Source organism: Physeter macrocephalus, chromosome 18 (genome assembly GCF_002837175.3).
Source record: "Physeter macrocephalus isolate SW-GA chromosome 18, ASM283717v5, whole genome shotgun sequence".
Lineage (NCBI taxonomy): Eukaryota > Metazoa > Chordata > Mammalia > Artiodactyla > Physeteridae > Physeter > Physeter macrocephalus.
This window is the reverse complement of record NC_041231.1, coordinates 87,947,702-87,964,066: the sequence shown is the minus strand read 5'-3', so window position 1 is coordinate 87,964,066 and position 16,365 is coordinate 87,947,702. Positions and strand designations below refer to the sequence as shown.

General features: G+C 39.3%; 4 protein-coding genes across 4 annotated transcripts; 2 read left to right on the top strand and 2 right to left on the bottom strand.

Moving 5' to 3' along the window:
- Window positions 1-3,999: 3,999 nt before the first annotated feature.
- On the bottom strand, window positions 4,000-4,392 carry LOC102984570 (histone H2A type 1-A). The gene has a single exon (XM_007128628.1). It carries the CDS (start codon window positions 4,390-4,392, stop codon window positions 4,000-4,002), a length of 393 nt encoding a protein of 130 aa, XP_007128690.1.
- A 314-nt stretch (window positions 4,393-4,706) lies between these two features.
- Window positions 4,707-5,090, top strand: LOC102989093 (histone H2B type 1-A). Its single transcript, XM_024122119.1, has one exon. The coding sequence runs from the start codon at window positions 4,707-4,709 to the stop codon at window positions 5,088-5,090; it is 384 nt and encodes a 127-aa protein (XP_023977887.1).
- Window positions 5,091-13,937: 8,847 nt separating this feature from the next.
- Window positions 13,938-14,321, bottom strand: LOC102984294 (histone H2B type 1-A-like). Its single transcript, XM_007128627.2, has one exon. It carries the CDS (start codon window positions 14,319-14,321, stop codon window positions 13,938-13,940), a length of 384 nt encoding a protein of 127 aa, XP_007128689.2.
- Window positions 14,320-15,048, top strand: LOC102988799 (histone H2A type 1-A-like). The gene is made up of 2 exons (XM_028479532.1): window positions 14,320-14,377; window positions 14,609-15,048. Exons 1-2 carry the CDS (start codon window positions 14,320-14,322, stop codon window positions 15,046-15,048), a joined length of 498 nt encoding a protein of 165 aa, XP_028335333.1.
- Window positions 15,049-16,365: the final 1,317 nt, after the last annotated feature.

Genomic DNA, 16,365 nt, shown 5'->3' with positions numbered 1-16,365 from the left:
TGCAGCTCTATTTACAATAGCCAGGACATGGAAGCAACCTAAGTGTCCATCGACAGATGAATGGATAAAGAAGATTTGGCGCATATATAAAATGGGATATTACTCAGCCATAAAAAGAAATGAAATTGAGTTATTTGTAGTGAGGTGGATGGACCTAGAGTCTTGTCATACAGAGTGAAGTAAGTCAGAAAGAGAAAAACAAATACCGTATGCTAACACATATATGTGGAATTAAAAAAAAAAAAAGGTTATGAAGTACCTAGGGGCAGGGCAGGTATAAAGACGCAGACGTAGGGCTTCCCTGGTGGCGCAGTGGTTGAGAGTCCGCCTGCTGATGCAGGGGACACGGGTTCGAGCCCTGGTCTGTGAGGATCCCACATGCCACAGAGCAACTAGGCCCGTGAGCCACAACTACTGAGCCTGTGCGTCTGGAGCCTGTGCTCTGTAACAAGGAGAGGCCCGTGCGCCGCGATGAAGAGTGGCCCCCGCTTGCCACAACTAGAGAAAGCCCTCACACAGAAACGAAGACCCAACACAGCAAAAATAAATAAATTAATTAATAAACTCCTATCTTTAAAAAAAAAGGAGAATGGACTTGAGGACACGGGGGGTGGGGAACGGTAAGCTGGGACGAAATGAGAGAGTGGCATGGACTTATATATACTACCAGATGTAAAATAGATAGCTAGTGGGAAGAATCCGCATAGCACAGGGAGATCAGCTCGGTGCTTTGTGACCACCTAGAGGGGTGGGTTAGGGAGGGTGGGAGGGAGACGCAAAAGGGAGGAGATATGGGGATATATGTATATGTATGGCTGATTCCCTTTGTTATAAAGCAGAAACTTAACACCATTGTAAAGCAATTATACTCCAATACAGATATTAAAAAAAAATTGACATACAAGACTGTTTAAGTTTAGAAACAACATTGGAGTTACATTTTTTTGGACCAACACTACAACCTCTCAAAGTTGCAGAAGTGCAGTGAATGCAGCATAGCTGAACAAGGGACAAGCTTATTCCTGGGACCAAAATTCCCAATTCTGAAGAGTGTGATGACTAGGACCTTTGGGGGACCTCACACTCCCTGTATTCAGCAAAACAGACATGTTATTTCTTCTTCTAACACCACCAGCAGAAACAAATATTGCAGAAGCACTGTGACTTGTGGAGGCAGATTCTCACTTTTTTTTTAGTTTTCAAGCCATCCCTTACAGGCTGAGATGCATTCTCTTGATTTCTTTTCATGAATCTCGGCTCAATGCTTATGTAACAGCTTGGCCTTTTGACAGAAATTAGGCTCTGTGCTGGGACAAGTTGCTAGTTGTATCAGGAGTCTTAAACTTTGAAATCCCCAAATATATTATTTTAAAGGTCTTGAGTGCTCGTTCAGATGATAAATTGTGACATTTATACAGAAACCAATACGAATTCAAATGTAGGAGATCCAGATTGGCTAGAGCATAGGGGGCTTTATGGAGACAAGGCAGTAAAAAGAATTCTGGAAAGAACGTTGGAAGACCTTTAAGGTCAAGGAGCCCAGACTGTACTTGCTAATTGTGGAAAGTCCTAATGGATTAGAAAGCAGGGCAAAAGTATAATCAAAGTGGTGCTTTTAGGCCATAGATGATATGAGAAATTGAAAACGAAATTCGTTTTAGAAAATTTGCATATGTAGTGAAGAATATCAAGAAAGCATCACAACAAAGTATTAGTAGTAGTTCATTAATTATCTGAGTGATAGAATTATCAATGCTTTTTATTTTACCCATCTGTGTTACTTAACACATAAACAACACATAATACATATGTGTTGCTTTGCATTAAAGAAGTCCTAAATATGTAAATGTTTATTTTATAATGAAAAAATTCAAATACAAGAAAGAATATTAAAATGAATCCCACATACACGTCACCCAGATTAAACAATGATCAAGATTTTGCCATATTTGTTCCCTCTCTCCCTTTTTCCTTTCTTTCCTTTCATTCCTTTACCAGTATCTTACCCCTGCTGGTTCTTGTGTCTTCCTGACCTGACCCATTAGTTCTTGATAGCTTCCTTGCTTTCCAGTACAGCAAGATGTCCCAGACTCCTCTTAATTTCCTGCCACAGGCCTGAAATCAGCCTGTCTTTCAAGGTGCTCTGTTTCCTTTCAGCAGGTGAAAAATTATTTTAAGAAATAAAGGTATAAGCTAACAATAAGAACAACAACAACAAAATGCCCCTAAAATAAAATAAAAAGAAGGGCACCTGGATATAAACTCCATGAAATATGTGTAAAAGCTCTATAAGGAAAATTATAAAGTTTTATAAGAGATACACAAAAGGTTTGAAAAAGTCAAGGCACATGTCACCCTAAACACATATTCACGTTGTTTACAAATATTTTATTCTATACAAGCTTTTACTTTAATATAACTCAAATAGGATTTCATTATAATGGGAAAAGGATTAATTAATGCATATGAAAAAAGAGAACGCATAGGTTGATTCTGAAAAGTACAGAAGGCAACTTAACACCATTTGACAAAAAGTACTTACATTATGGTAGTCTTTAAAACCAAGAGGAAGAAAAACGTCAAAAAGATACCACCAAACATGAAATGATGCCTCACCTCACTATTAAAAAAATGGAAATTCAATCAGGCTAATAACTTGAATAGCAGTGAGTCACCTTCACTTGCTCAGGTAGTAGATAAGAACCACGTTTGACCACAGGACAGGGTTTTTAAAACAGTCAAGTATAAGAAAATACTATTCAGCATCAGGAAATCTGAGAACAAATAATCCTAACATTAATGTGTCAATTCCGATGCATTGTTTTCAGGATCATTCTCTTCTGACTACTATTGATGGACAGTGAGTGGACATACGATTCACACTGAGCCAGATCCATTTCTTTGGAAATTTAAACTTGGGTTAAGGAAGTTGGTCTCTCTCAAAACAAGCTGAGGCTGAAATCTACAAAACTGAGCAGCTGTAGGGACCCCTGGGTTCAAATGCTCTTGAGGAAGACCCCACATGATAGCCTTCTGCTTTCTGAGCAGTTGATGCCAGTAGTACTATCCAATCAGAGTTGACCTGAAATACCTTATTTGCATTCATTTGCCTCGTTTTTATTCCAATCAGAAACTGTTTATTCAATACCTCATTTGAATACACAGTATATAAATAAGCTCCGTGGCTTCACAGCCTGCCATCCTTCTTTTCTCAAGGTAGATAATGGCTGTGTATCCTATCTCCCAGTCTTTCTCTAAGTTTACTGTCATGTCTAAGAAAGGCTCCCAGAAGCTATCCTCAAGATGAAAAGAAAGGCAAGAAGCACCAGAGATGTCACAAACAGGGCTGTGATTTGCCCTAACCCTGGCATCTCTATGGAAGCCATGTGAATACTGAACTCGTGTGTGACCTTTGAGCACATCACTGGTGAGTCAACCTACTTGGCTCATGACAACAGACTCTTGACTATCCTCTACAGCAGCGGTCCCCAACCTTTTTGGCACCAGGGACTGGCTTCAAAGAAGACAATTTTTCCATGGATGGTGGGGGGAAGGGGTGGTTTCGGGATGATTCGAGTGCATTACCTTTATTATACTTTATTTCTATTTTTCTATTAGGTTTTTGATGGATATTACATGTTAAGAAACATTTTCTAAGCACGTGTTAAACCATAGGCATGGCGAATACTTATCAAACTGAGCCTTAAAAAAGGTATTAAATGCTGAAGCTTTGCTCTTTCTCTTTCTCTCACCCGGTAGGCATCTTGAAGGCCCATGAAGTTGCCCTTCAGTAACAAAAAAGCTGCAAAGAACCTCACGTGTTACAATGAACATGGTAGTTACGGTTGATGGATCTTTTTGGCAGCCTTTCACGTCACAATCAGACACAGACAGCCCAGGCACAGCCCTCAATGATAATTTAAGTGGCTCTGAAAAGAGCCTTTGGTCTCTGTTCCTTCACCAGACGTTTAGACTGCTCACCGGTAACCTCCACTTGGATTACTTGCTCTGCACTTTGTGATGGTGGCTCTCGGTCTTCCTGGGCAGCGGCACGGCGTGGATGATCGGCAAGACGCCACCCTGAGCGATACTCACACCGCCCAGCAGATTGAGCTCCTCATTATTACGGACTGCCAACTGCAAGTAGCACGGGATAACGCGCGTCTCCTTGTCGTCGCGAGAGACATTGCCCGCCAACTCCAAGATCTGAGTCGTTCGGAACTCTAACACCGCTGCCAGATACACAGGCGAAGCAGCCCCAATGCACTCAGCATAGTTACCCTTACGGATCAGACAGGGTATCTGACCCAGCGGAAACTGCAAGCCTGCTCCACAGAAGCGAGACTCCGATTTACCTTGAGCTTTACCACCTTGCTTCCCTAGCACACACATATCTCGAAACGGCAGCGACAACCCCAGTGCGGTAAACCGTATCGTTTATGACTGGGCTTATTTATAGTCTCACGGTAGAGTGTGCTTTGCTTTCTGATTGGCTGATGGCCTTCTATCCAATCAGAAAGGCTCACCGGAATCACCTCATTTACATACAGGACAGTCCCAAATATCCAATCAGATACTGGCCTCTCCACACGTCACTTGAGCGCTGCCCCTATAAATACCACCCTTTCCGGTCAGGAGGTGTCTTCGCTTTTTAGGTGTTGACGGGAGCCTTTGGAGCTGTAACGCTAGAGCTGTTAACGCTAACTATGCCAGAGTTGTCTGTTAAAAGTACAGCTGTTTCTACGAAAGGATTTAAGAAAGCTGTAACGAAGGCGCAGAAGAAAAAAGAAAAAAAGCGCAAGAGATGCAGAAAAGAAAGTTATTCCATGTATATCTACAAAGTGTTGAAGCAAGTGCACCCAGATACCGGTATCTCATCGAAAGCCATGAGTATCATGAATTCCTTCGTGGCTGATATCTTCGAGCGTGTTGCAAGTGAGGCGTCTAGCTTGGCCCACTACAATAAGCGATCGACTATCACGTCCAGGGAGATTCAAACGGCTGTGCGCCTGTTGCTGCCAGGAGAGTTGGCTAAGCACGCTGTGTCTGAGGGCACTAAGGCTGTTACGAAGTACACCAGCTCAAAGTAAACTTGTAAAAGTATAAGCACTGCTCCAGTTAACCCAAAGGCTCTTTTCAGAGCCACCCACGATTCTGAAGGAGAGCTGTGGACTCAACGTTAAGATACTTACGTTGTAAACCTTAGTATTCAGTTGGTGTCTGTAACTTAGTGATGGACTTCCTACGGTGTAGAAACTCTCATGAGGCTCCAACGGTCTTTCAGAAGTCAACTGCGGTGAAGCAAATTTTTCAAAGTGATTTTTACAGGAAAGCTTACGGTTAATACATGTAGAGAGTGTTTAGAGTGAAGAAGCTGGAAAGTAAAAAAGATGCATTTGCCTCTATAAGTGACTGAAGGTTCTATAAAAGGCCTGAAGGTGTAGAGAGGTTTTGTAACGGACATTATTCTGTTTTTTTCTACTTCTGTGTCTGAGAAATATGGGTCCTGTAGGCCAGCGAAGTTGTTTGAAAGCTCAAGTGGTTTGAGGTCCTCAACTTGGGGTCTTTTTGTTCTGGTGACCTACGTTGTCCAGAGCATATTGACCTGGGATGTGGGAATATTGCTGTTTCATACTGGAAGCCAGCAATCTGGTTAACCACAATTAACTAGAAAACAGTAACGAACTCTTTTTTTGATTTTTCCTATAAATTACCGTGTGATCATTCGTGGGTGTTTTGTATGATGAATCATTTAAAAATGTGTTGAGGTTCTGTATTACTGAACCACCTGGACTCCACTCAGCAGACAAGCATTAAAGAAACATCACTGGTAACGATCATGGATCAGAGCCCAGGCTCCAAGGCCCTGCAGTCTTACTGCTATTCTCCGACCCTGGCTTTACACCCTCACGCTGGTCACAGTTCCAAGTCTTCACACAGGTCAAAGTAGTGGCAGGAAGACAGTCTATCTCCCTGGGTTTCCAATTGAGAGCAAATGAAAGCCTCCCCAGAGGATTTCCTCCCAAGTCCCTTTTCTAGAACTGAGCCTAGTCCCAGATGCTGCATGAGTCGTTCATCTGAAGGGAAATTGGGACAATGTGATTGATGTAGACCAGTTTACTTAATATGTGTGGCATATTTATTACATTTAGCTCTAGATATTTTGTTTTCATTTCCGTAAATAGTGTATTTCCCAAGTCATATCTTCCAGCATCTTGTTTTATACGAAAGTACTGATTTTTGTGCTTTTTAAATATCCTATCTTACTGAATTGACTAATTTTTGCATTGGCTTTCTGATATAATTCTGTTGGGTTTTACATGTTTGCAATGATGTCTGAAAATAGTAAACATTTCACTGCTTCCTTTCAATTTGTTCACTTCTAATTTTTCACTTGATTTCAGTGCCTCATACCTTCATATCAATGTTAAACAGGGTGGCCATTCTTGTTTTATCCCTCACGTTGCTGAAGATCTGTACTATTCCTCATTAGATATATCATACAATGAGGAAGAATTCTATGTCTGCTTTATTGAGAACTGTTAAGAATGCATGTTGAAATTTATAAAATGCCTTTTGAGCATCTCTGAAGAATGAGCATAGGCCTTCCCTCTTTATATATATTATGATGAGTTATTTTAATAAACTTCCTAATAGTCATCTTTGCATTTTTTTATACAACCCCCTGCTTGGGCATCATATGTTACTCATTTAATGTTCTGTTGAACTCTGGTTGCCAATGGATCATTTACAATTTATACTTCAATATTATCAATTAAATTGATCTCTATTTTCCCTTTTTTGTGTGTGCGATGATGTTCAGGTTCTGGTACAAATTTTTATTCAATTCGTAAAAATAATATGGAGGATAGATATCCTTTTAATACTCTGGAACTGTTTGAACAGCACTGGAATTCCCTTTTCTTTAAAACTTTGGTAAATTTCCTTTTTAAAACAATTTGTACTTTGTGCCCTTTTTCAGATGACAGTTCTTTGACAATTATCTTTATTTTTCTTTAATGAAATTTTTCTATTTAGAGTTGCTAATAATTTGTAATAAGTTTTGGTAAATTATATTTTTCAAGAAAATTATTTAAAGATATTCTCTTAGAGATCAGCAGATTGGTCTCTAATGATTTTAACCTCCACTGTCTTTGTAACTACAGCTCCTTTATTATTCTAAATTTTGTACTTGTGTCTTCTTATTTTTCACAAACCACAATGGTTATTGGTTAATCTTTTATTTTTTAAGTGTGTTTATTTATTTGCTATTTCTTTACTCTTGCATTTAGTTTTACTTTTTCCTAATTATTTTTTCCCCTTTTCCATTATTTAGCCTTTCTGCTTCCAGTAGTTCACTTTATTTTTGTTTTTCCTAGATTCTTTAGTGGGATGCTAACTGAATAGCAACAGTCTTTACATTGTGCAATTTTGATATAAATGAATTTCAGTTACCACAGTTTAGTTAAATAACACCACTTGCCCCAAAACACAGTTCAAATATCATTGCATGGTGAGTCATTGCATAAACTACAAACTTCACTGCTGGCTCTTTTAGTTCACAAGTCACTGCACAAATAACACATACACACTGTGATCAGTGACCTAATCGTGTCACTTATTTTAAAATTTGTTGGCCAAAATTTGTTGGCATGGTTACTGCACATGTTATTCAGTTTATTCAAAAAGAGAAAGCATGTAGTTTAGTTGCCTCTTTGTCTTCCAGTGATAAACACACATGACAAAAATCAATAGTCAAGAGGGATTTGGCCAGCAAGATGAAAGTACAGCAAGACAAGAAAAAGTAATAACCCTGGAAGCAGAATTTGAATTGAAGGTAAGTGGAGTTATTGAAGTAATAGTTGACCGGGGAAATGTTGACACTGTTGCTATGAAGAGACTAGCTATGCAAACCAGAGGAACTTAGTGAAGGCCAACTGATATAAATGTAGAAAATGGTTGTGATGAAAAGGAAGAAGTTCCAAAGAAAGTGACACTGGCAAAATACTTCATATTAAATGAATTCTCAGAGATATTTCATGGCATTAAAAATGCAAAGGATAAAATGTTGGAAGCTAATCCAAACTTAGAAAGAAACATGACAATTCACCAAAGCACAGGAAGGACACTCACTCTGTATCATAAGTTACATGATAAGAAAAAAATCAAGCACCATTCAACTACTTTTGGTAAGTTTTTAAAAAAGAAATGACACTAATTCTCATTGTTTTAATATTTAAAATTACAATGTCCTTAATGTTAGTTTTTTACTTCCGTTTATATTTATGATAGATAGTGAGTTTTTAATGTTTTGATAAAAAATTTTAAAGATCATGGAACAATCATGATTTTTCCCATTGATTATTAAGACTGCTTTGCATAGTCACTTTTAAGATTTCACACTACCTGAAGGACTGCCTGCATTTACACTTTCTAATTTATTATTGTAAGCAGCATTTAAATCTATCATTTTTCCTTTGAGCCATGCTTCACTTTATTCCCACAAGTTCTGTATATATTCTGAATTTTCATTAATGTGAGAGAGATGCTAGGAAAAGCAGATTCCTTCACTTCCTATTAGGAACCTGTAAATCACTGTTATCGACCAGCAAAGCAGCTGGTCAAATTCTCCTTCCATCAGAGATGCAGACCAAATGCAGACCAAGGACCCAGCTTTACGGAACTTGGTGGGACAAACACAGGACGTTGGGATGGGTTTGCAACCTTCAAAGACTTTAACAATGTCAGAGAAATAAGAGTAAAGCTTTAGTCCAAGACAATTCACGTGAAAGCAGAGAAAACACAGGTTTTATTTTATTTTATTATTATTTTTTTAGGTTAAAGTGTTTAAGAAAGGTGTTGTTTGTCTACCCACATCTCAATCCCTAAGTCATAAAGGACTGGCAAGACAGAATTTTCTGAGAAAAGGGCCACAGCAAAGTAAGGTCTCTGCTTTAAATATGATAAGGTCTGGTTTGGGAACTGGGGAAAGCAGATCCTTTATGTGCTACCCTCCCTAAGCTACATCTGGCTGTTAACTTCACCCTAAAATCATTGCAATGGTTACCCATTGAGATTTGCCATGGAAGCAGGGGAGATATTTGCTGTCTTTCCCTGATTCTAGGCTGTGGTTTTGTTGTGCCACAGAACAGAGAACATAATGGATGCCAGTAAGAAGAGGGCTGGAAAAAGGGCAGAGCCACTAGGCCTGTTTAGAAACCCATAAGCTGTAATTACCCAAAAGCCACCACAGTGCCTCTGAATTCAGAAAAGGAGAAAGAGGGCTGGTGTAGCCCTCAAAAAAGAGACTTTCTATTCTCATCTCAGATGGGTCCCTGAGGTCTACAGGGCAAGGGAAACCCTCCCAAGTAGCAGGGCCAGAGGGAGCTAGACCACATCAAGCCCTTACTGCATCGTTCGGGCAGGTGGACATTGCTACCTCTTCAGTGCAGGGCTGGTCATAGACAAGTGACTGCATTTTGTTATTTTTCCTTATTTTGTTTTCCAAAAAGGTTTTAAAAAATTGTTTCCCTTTTCTTCACTCTTCAAACATTCACTGATAGAGAGAGAAAGAGTGTGTTTGTGTGTGTAAGAGAGGAGGTCCTTACTCTCATTGTTTCCTTTCTAGTATAGTGAGGCAGATATAAACACACAAGGTCATTTCAGCTGATAATGAATGAGAGAGATAATAAGTTGCCTAAGGAAAGCTTTGTATTGTCTGTAATTTACTCTAAAATACTTCTATCCAGATAGTGTGATGTAAATTTTGTGTGAGTCAATGTCAAGCTAAACCTTAGGATCTGTGAAGTGTAGTAGGTTGAGGGTCCTGAAAAAGGACATGTCCAAGTCTTAACCCCTGGCACCTATGAATGTGACACTTGTTTGGAAATAGGGTGTAGTTAAGAATCTTGAAATGAGATCATCCTGGATTTAGGGTATGCTTATAAGAGAAGGGAGAGGGGCATCAGAGATGCAAAGTAGAGGACCATATGAAAACTGAGGCAGGCAGAGATTGGAGTGATGCAGCTGCAAACCAAGGAACACCGAACATTGCCAACTGCCACCAGAAGCCAGGTAAGAGGCATAGAATAGATTCTCCCTCAGCGCCTCCACAAGGAATCAACCCTACTGACACTGTGATTTTGGACTTCTTGGCCTCCAAAACAGTGCAAGAATATATTTCTGTTTTACGCCAACCAGTTTTTGGTAACTTGTTGCAGCAGCCCTAGGAAACTAATAAATGGACTTTTCTAATGAGGAATTCACTCTCCAGAAGAGGTTAGTCATCATTTGACCCACTACAAGTTCTTTTCACCCACTACAAGTTCTTTAGCTCTTCATCTCCAATCACACTAGAGGGCTGATGGTTAGCAGAAGTCATGTGAGAAATTGTTTCAGTGATAAAAACAATAATAATCAAGATGTGTGTTTCCAGCAGACACACATGCATGAATTGAGTGGGATACCTTAGTAACCCCAGTATCCTGTGGCTGTAGAATTGGCATCCTTGATGAAGGAATCAGTCTAACAGCTAAGGAAGATTCAGTTATCTGCTCCCAACTGGATTATTAGTGGAATTCTGCCATCTGATTTTTATATCATCTGTCTCTAGTCTATTTTATATGTAAGGTATTTGCTGGAATCCTTAAACAGGGGTTCTTAGCTTTTATTGTATTATGGATTTCTTTGAAAGTCTAGTTGATCCTATATACATCTTCTTAAAATAAATTTCTAAATACATAAAGTAAAATATGAATTTTAATAATAAAACAATGCCAGGTTGAAACAGTTTTAAAAATATTGTTTGATACAGTAATATTCGTGCTTCTTTATTTGTGCTTCAAATAGCAAGATCAAAATTATAATATTCTGAGGTTGGGGTGAGCATAAACAATATTTTGATATATCTGTAACCATGGTTAAGTGCTAGGACTATAGCTATGGTTTTCATTGGCAATAAAGTCACAGGTATAGCTAATGCGACTGGTCTATTTGCTATATTCAAAACTGAAAGAAATACTGACTTTCAGTTAATGGTTAGTGACAATATTTTTCTTATCTAAGATTACTTTGCCAGTTGTGTGGAGAGTGGATTTTAGAAAGAAAACACTAGGAGCAGTGAGTCTAGTTAGAGACAGTAACCCAGGTGAGAGATGATGGGGGCTTGGACAAAAATGGTGGCAGTGGTGAAGACAAAAGAAGTCAGATAATAATAAAATACTTAGGAAATAAAATCTCCATATGTTGTCAAAAGATTGAAATGGAGGTTGAACAGAGGTACTATCAAGGAAAAAATACATTTCTGGCTTGGACAACCATGTGATTGGGGTGGCCCCATGGATATAGGGAGCATTGGAATTTGAAAACAGGTCTGTCAGGATACATTGGAAACCCTTGTGGAGAGAAATTTTTTGAGATGGATGAGCACCATCAGGGTGGTGATATTAAGTAAGCAGTTACTGGTGTGCAGTTCATGGAGAGCCCTGGACTGCAGATATATTTCGTGAATCATCTGCTGTAGGTATTTAGAGCAAGGGTATGACTTAGGTTGCCTAGAGAGTTTAGTGCTACAGTGTCCAATATGGTGGCCGCTAGCCAGATGTGGTTACTGAGCACTTGAAATGTTGCATGAGATATGCTGTAAGTATAAAATACACATTGAATTTCAAAGTCCTAATTTTTAAAAATGTAAATTATTATAATTTAACCCTTATTACACATTGACATTTTAGATAAACTGGACTAAAAATATTTGATTAAAATTAATTTCACTTTTTTTTAATGTTATGTGGGTACTGGAACGTTTAACGTGACATATGTGATCAGTATTTGTGGCTTGCATTATATTTCTACCAGACATTTGTGAAATTAAAAACTTCTGCTAGGATACTGTAAAAGTAGACCACGGACCAGGAGAAAATATTTTCAAATCGTTTATCTGAAACAGGACTGTGTCCAAGAAAATAGAAAAAAGAATGCTTGTAACTAAATAAGAAAATAACCCAATTAAAGAATGGGCAAAAGAACTGGACAGACACTTCACCAAAAAAATTTACAGATGGTAAATTAGCATACCAAAAGATCCTCAATATCATTTATTAGGAAAATGCAAATTAAAACAATGAGATATTAAACATCGATTAGAATGGATAACATCCAAAATATTGTACATTACCAAATGCTGAGGAGGATATGGAGCAACAGGAACACTCATTCATTGTTGGTAGTAATGCAAAATGGCACAGCCACTTTGGAAGACAGTTTGACAGTTTCTTATAAAGCTAAACATACTCTTGAGCCTACCATCCAGCAACTGTGCTCCTGGTAATACTTACCCAACTGATTTGAAAACTTATGTCCACACAAAAACCTGCATGTGAATAGTTATATAACAACTTCATTCATAACAGCTAAAAAGTGGAAGCAACTAAGATCCCTTCATTAGATGAATGGATAGACAAACTGTGGTTTATCCATACCATGGAATACTAGTCAGCTATTAAAAGGGACAAGCTCTTAATTCACATAAAATGGGTGAATCTAAACACATGCTGCTAAGGCAAAAACCAGCGTGGAAAAACTGGATGCTTTTCAACTCAAGAGTTGACAAAGATTTGGGCAGCTGGGACCCCTGCTTGGAGATGATGCCTCCCCTCCCAGACAATGTGGCACAGATGCCCCATCTGTTAACTCCTTGGATGATTCCCAGTTAAGATATTCAGAGGTTCTTGTAGGGGCTGTTTCTGTGCAGAAATGTAGGGCACTTTTTTTTTTTTCCTGTGGAGTTTTAGTACACATATTCTACCAAATGATACTAAAGTATTTTTTAACTGTAAGGTAGACACACATGAGCACGAAATCTTGTTTTTAAAAGGGAAGAATGAAAACTATAAATTAACAAATTGAGTCCACCTAAACCACTGGCTTGTGGGAAGTAGTAATAATTTGATCTTTTTTAATGTTAATTTGTGTCTTGTCACTTTTTAATGCTTGTCTGCTAAGAGTCCAGACGATCGTGACAAAGTAGATCTTGCACCCAAAGTCCCCTGACTTGATAAACACCCTATGACCCAATTTGGAACATGTTAGTATTGGAGTCCAGTAATATAGTACACAAACACCAATTTAATGATCCTCTCATAAAACAAAATGCAAGTGATCCTATTATAACTTGGAAGAAAAGTAACGCCCCCCAAAAATTCAGTCAGTGTTACTTCTGTTTGCAAGTCGGTTGTGGTTAGCCAGATTGTTTGACTCCAATATGGATTAGTTGATATGGCAACACCTCCACACTCCAATATCAAGCTTTTTTTAACAAACAGCCTAGTTTAGACACCCCAATAATGTACAGATGACATCACCAGACCAAGGAACTATTGGACTCGAAATCTCAGCAGCTGTAGGGCATCTAACCTGATCCATAGGAAGAATTTTCACACACTACGAAAATGTAGAGCGGAAGCAAAACAGCCTTAACACTCCCATGCTGAACTTGCCTATGTTCTTTGTCTTTCCACAGCTTCAGTTCCCTTTCAGGCTCTTGATAGAAAGTACTTAAATCAGGACATACCCCAGAGAAGAGCAAGCCACGTTTCTCATGGCGCTCGGCCCACCCTCTCTGAAGACAGACTTAAAGGAGCTCTCTTCAACTCAGAGAACTCTATTCTTTGATATGCTTAAGAGATCCGGGATCTCACCTGAAATCATTCTGGTTAATAGTTATGTGAGACGAACGAGCTATCTACGTATTTCTTAACCACACTAAAGGCAGCAAAGTGAATCTGACAGTTACTAGTATAACAGATATAGCTCACTCTAAGAGTAAGCCTACCCACATACACTGAGCAGCCAAGTAAAAAGCCTACAACTCTCTAGAAAGTTAAGTGGCTCTTAAAAGAGCCGTTGGGTTACAAAAGTAGTCTGGTGGCTGAATCTCTTTATTTGGAACCACTGTACTTAGTGACAGCCTTGGCGCCCTCGGACACTGCGCGCTTGACCAATTCCCCAGGAAGCAGCAAGCGCACTGCTGTCTGGATCTCCCCAGATGTGATGGTCGAACGCTTGTTGTAATGCACCAGGCGGGACGCCTCCGCCGCGAAACGCTCAAATATACCAGTAACAGAAAAATTTATAGTGCTCATAGCCTTCGAAGAAATACCAGTATCCGGATGAACTTGTTTTAATACCTTACAGATATAGAGTGAATTGCTCTCTTTGCAACATCTCTCGCGCTTTTTCTCCTCCTTTTTCTGAGTTTTAGTCACGGCTTTTTTGAAACCTTTCTTAGAACTAACACTGCCTTTACCATTCTCCTCTGGCATGGTTAACCTACAACTCTTAGACAGCAAAATAGTGGCAGTTGCTATTGCTCTGAAGCGTAGTATTTATATGCGCGGAGCTCAGATGACGTATTGGGCAGCTCACATCTGATTGGATAGTGGGTAGTGGCGTGTATGTAAATGAGGTGATTCCAGTATGGTTCTCTGATTGGATATAAGTGTATCAGCCAATCAAATAGTAAATCACAACCCACTGTGAGACTATAAATAGACCACATACGTGCCCTAACGATACTTGTTTCCATTATAACAGATTAGTATTTTTACAGTAACGTCTGGACATGGCAAGCAGGGTGTCAAGGCATGTACGAAGGTCAAATCTCGTTGGTCCCGAGCCGGCCTGCAGTTCCCTGTGGGCCGAGTCCACCACCTTCTCCGCAAGGGCAATTACGTAGAGTGGATTGGGGCCGGTGAGCTGGCTTACTTGGCCACGGTGCTGGAGTGCCTGACGGCCGAGGTCCTGGAGCTGGCGGGCAGTGCGGCCCGTGAGAAGAAGATGTGCATCATCCCGCGTCACGTGCAACTGGCTATCTATAATGATGAAGAGCTCAACAAGCTGCTGGGCGGTGTGACCATTGTTCAAGGCGGCGTCCTACCCAACATCCAGGCGGTGCTGCTGCCCAAGAAGACCGAGAGCCACCACCACAAGGTCCAGTGCAAGTTAACACCTCACAAGTTGCAAAGCCAAGCGAGTAACCTGAACGCCTAAAGGAGAAAAGCCCCAAACTGAAACCAAAGCCACTCACAATTACTGAGAAACAGCTTAGGTTTACAAAGAGACGACAGAGCAGTGACTGGCACCAAAAAAGAACTCACCACAACTCCTAACGCTAAGAGAACTCTGGACTCTGAAAAGTATCTATCTCCGCTGACTGACACCTCTGAAACGGTGTAACTTCATAAAAATTTTTACAACAAAACTCGCGAACTTGGGTGTAATTTGTTTTTACATTTTAGAGTAGATAGAGCGAACATCCTAGCGGGCTCCTGGCAGGATGGCGGTGGGGTTGGAGGAGATGCCATTTTCCTTGGGGAAAGGAGCAAATTTAGGATTGTTCTGACAATGAACACAATTCCCAAGAAAAAGAATTAAGACGCATAATCTTTAGTGAGGGTAAAGTTAGACCAAATGAATGGGTTAGAAACAAAGAAAGACTTGTGAAGTTGCAGCTTTTGGCTTAACTCATGCTTGGAGAGCAGGTCTACAGAATGTCAGCCAAGCAGCTAGCAAATCAGCATGCATCACGGCTTCTTGTTCTCAAGTGCTTTCTAGCAAGGGATTTCCAAGAGTTCTAGGATGGTTCCATATCCTGAAATCTCTAAGCATGACATGTTAAGCCAAAAGATAAAAGACATACTTGACAGTTAATTACGTGAAAAACAGCAAACAGGTTGATAGTGTGTAGGATAAATCTCAAGACATATCATTTTTATGATAAAATACTATCAATATTAGAGTGGGTAAGTAATGTGACAAGGCAGCCTTCTACCACCAATTATTCAGGAATAGGCACTGAATTCAACAGATTTAACCACTGAAAATGAAGCAAAGTATTTTGTTGATCCTTTAGCACTGCCTATGAGTAAACACCCACAGAGACAACTGACAAAAAAGAAAGCAGCCAAATACAAAATTCTTGTACGAAAATGAAAGCATCAAAAATTTCCAAACACAACACAAAACAAAAATCTACATATTTATAATTTAAAAATTCCTTAAACAGTTGCCAAGTTAAAATTTGAACACTACTCTTGTCTATAAATGCATACCCAAACCTATATATAGAATTGAAGTGTTCTAAAATTACAAAAACATAGTTTAAAAAAAACTATGTTAACACATTTAAAAATACTGATAAAATGTAAGAGTTTCTGAAAAGTATAAATTGCTTAAATTGAACCTAGAAGGCAGTGAGGACTAAGATAAATGGGGAAAAAAGTCATCGATGAGCTACCATCCTCTTAGATACTTAAGGAAAAGAGAAATCTATGGCTAAGGAAGCGGTTCCAGATTATGAAAAGAAGT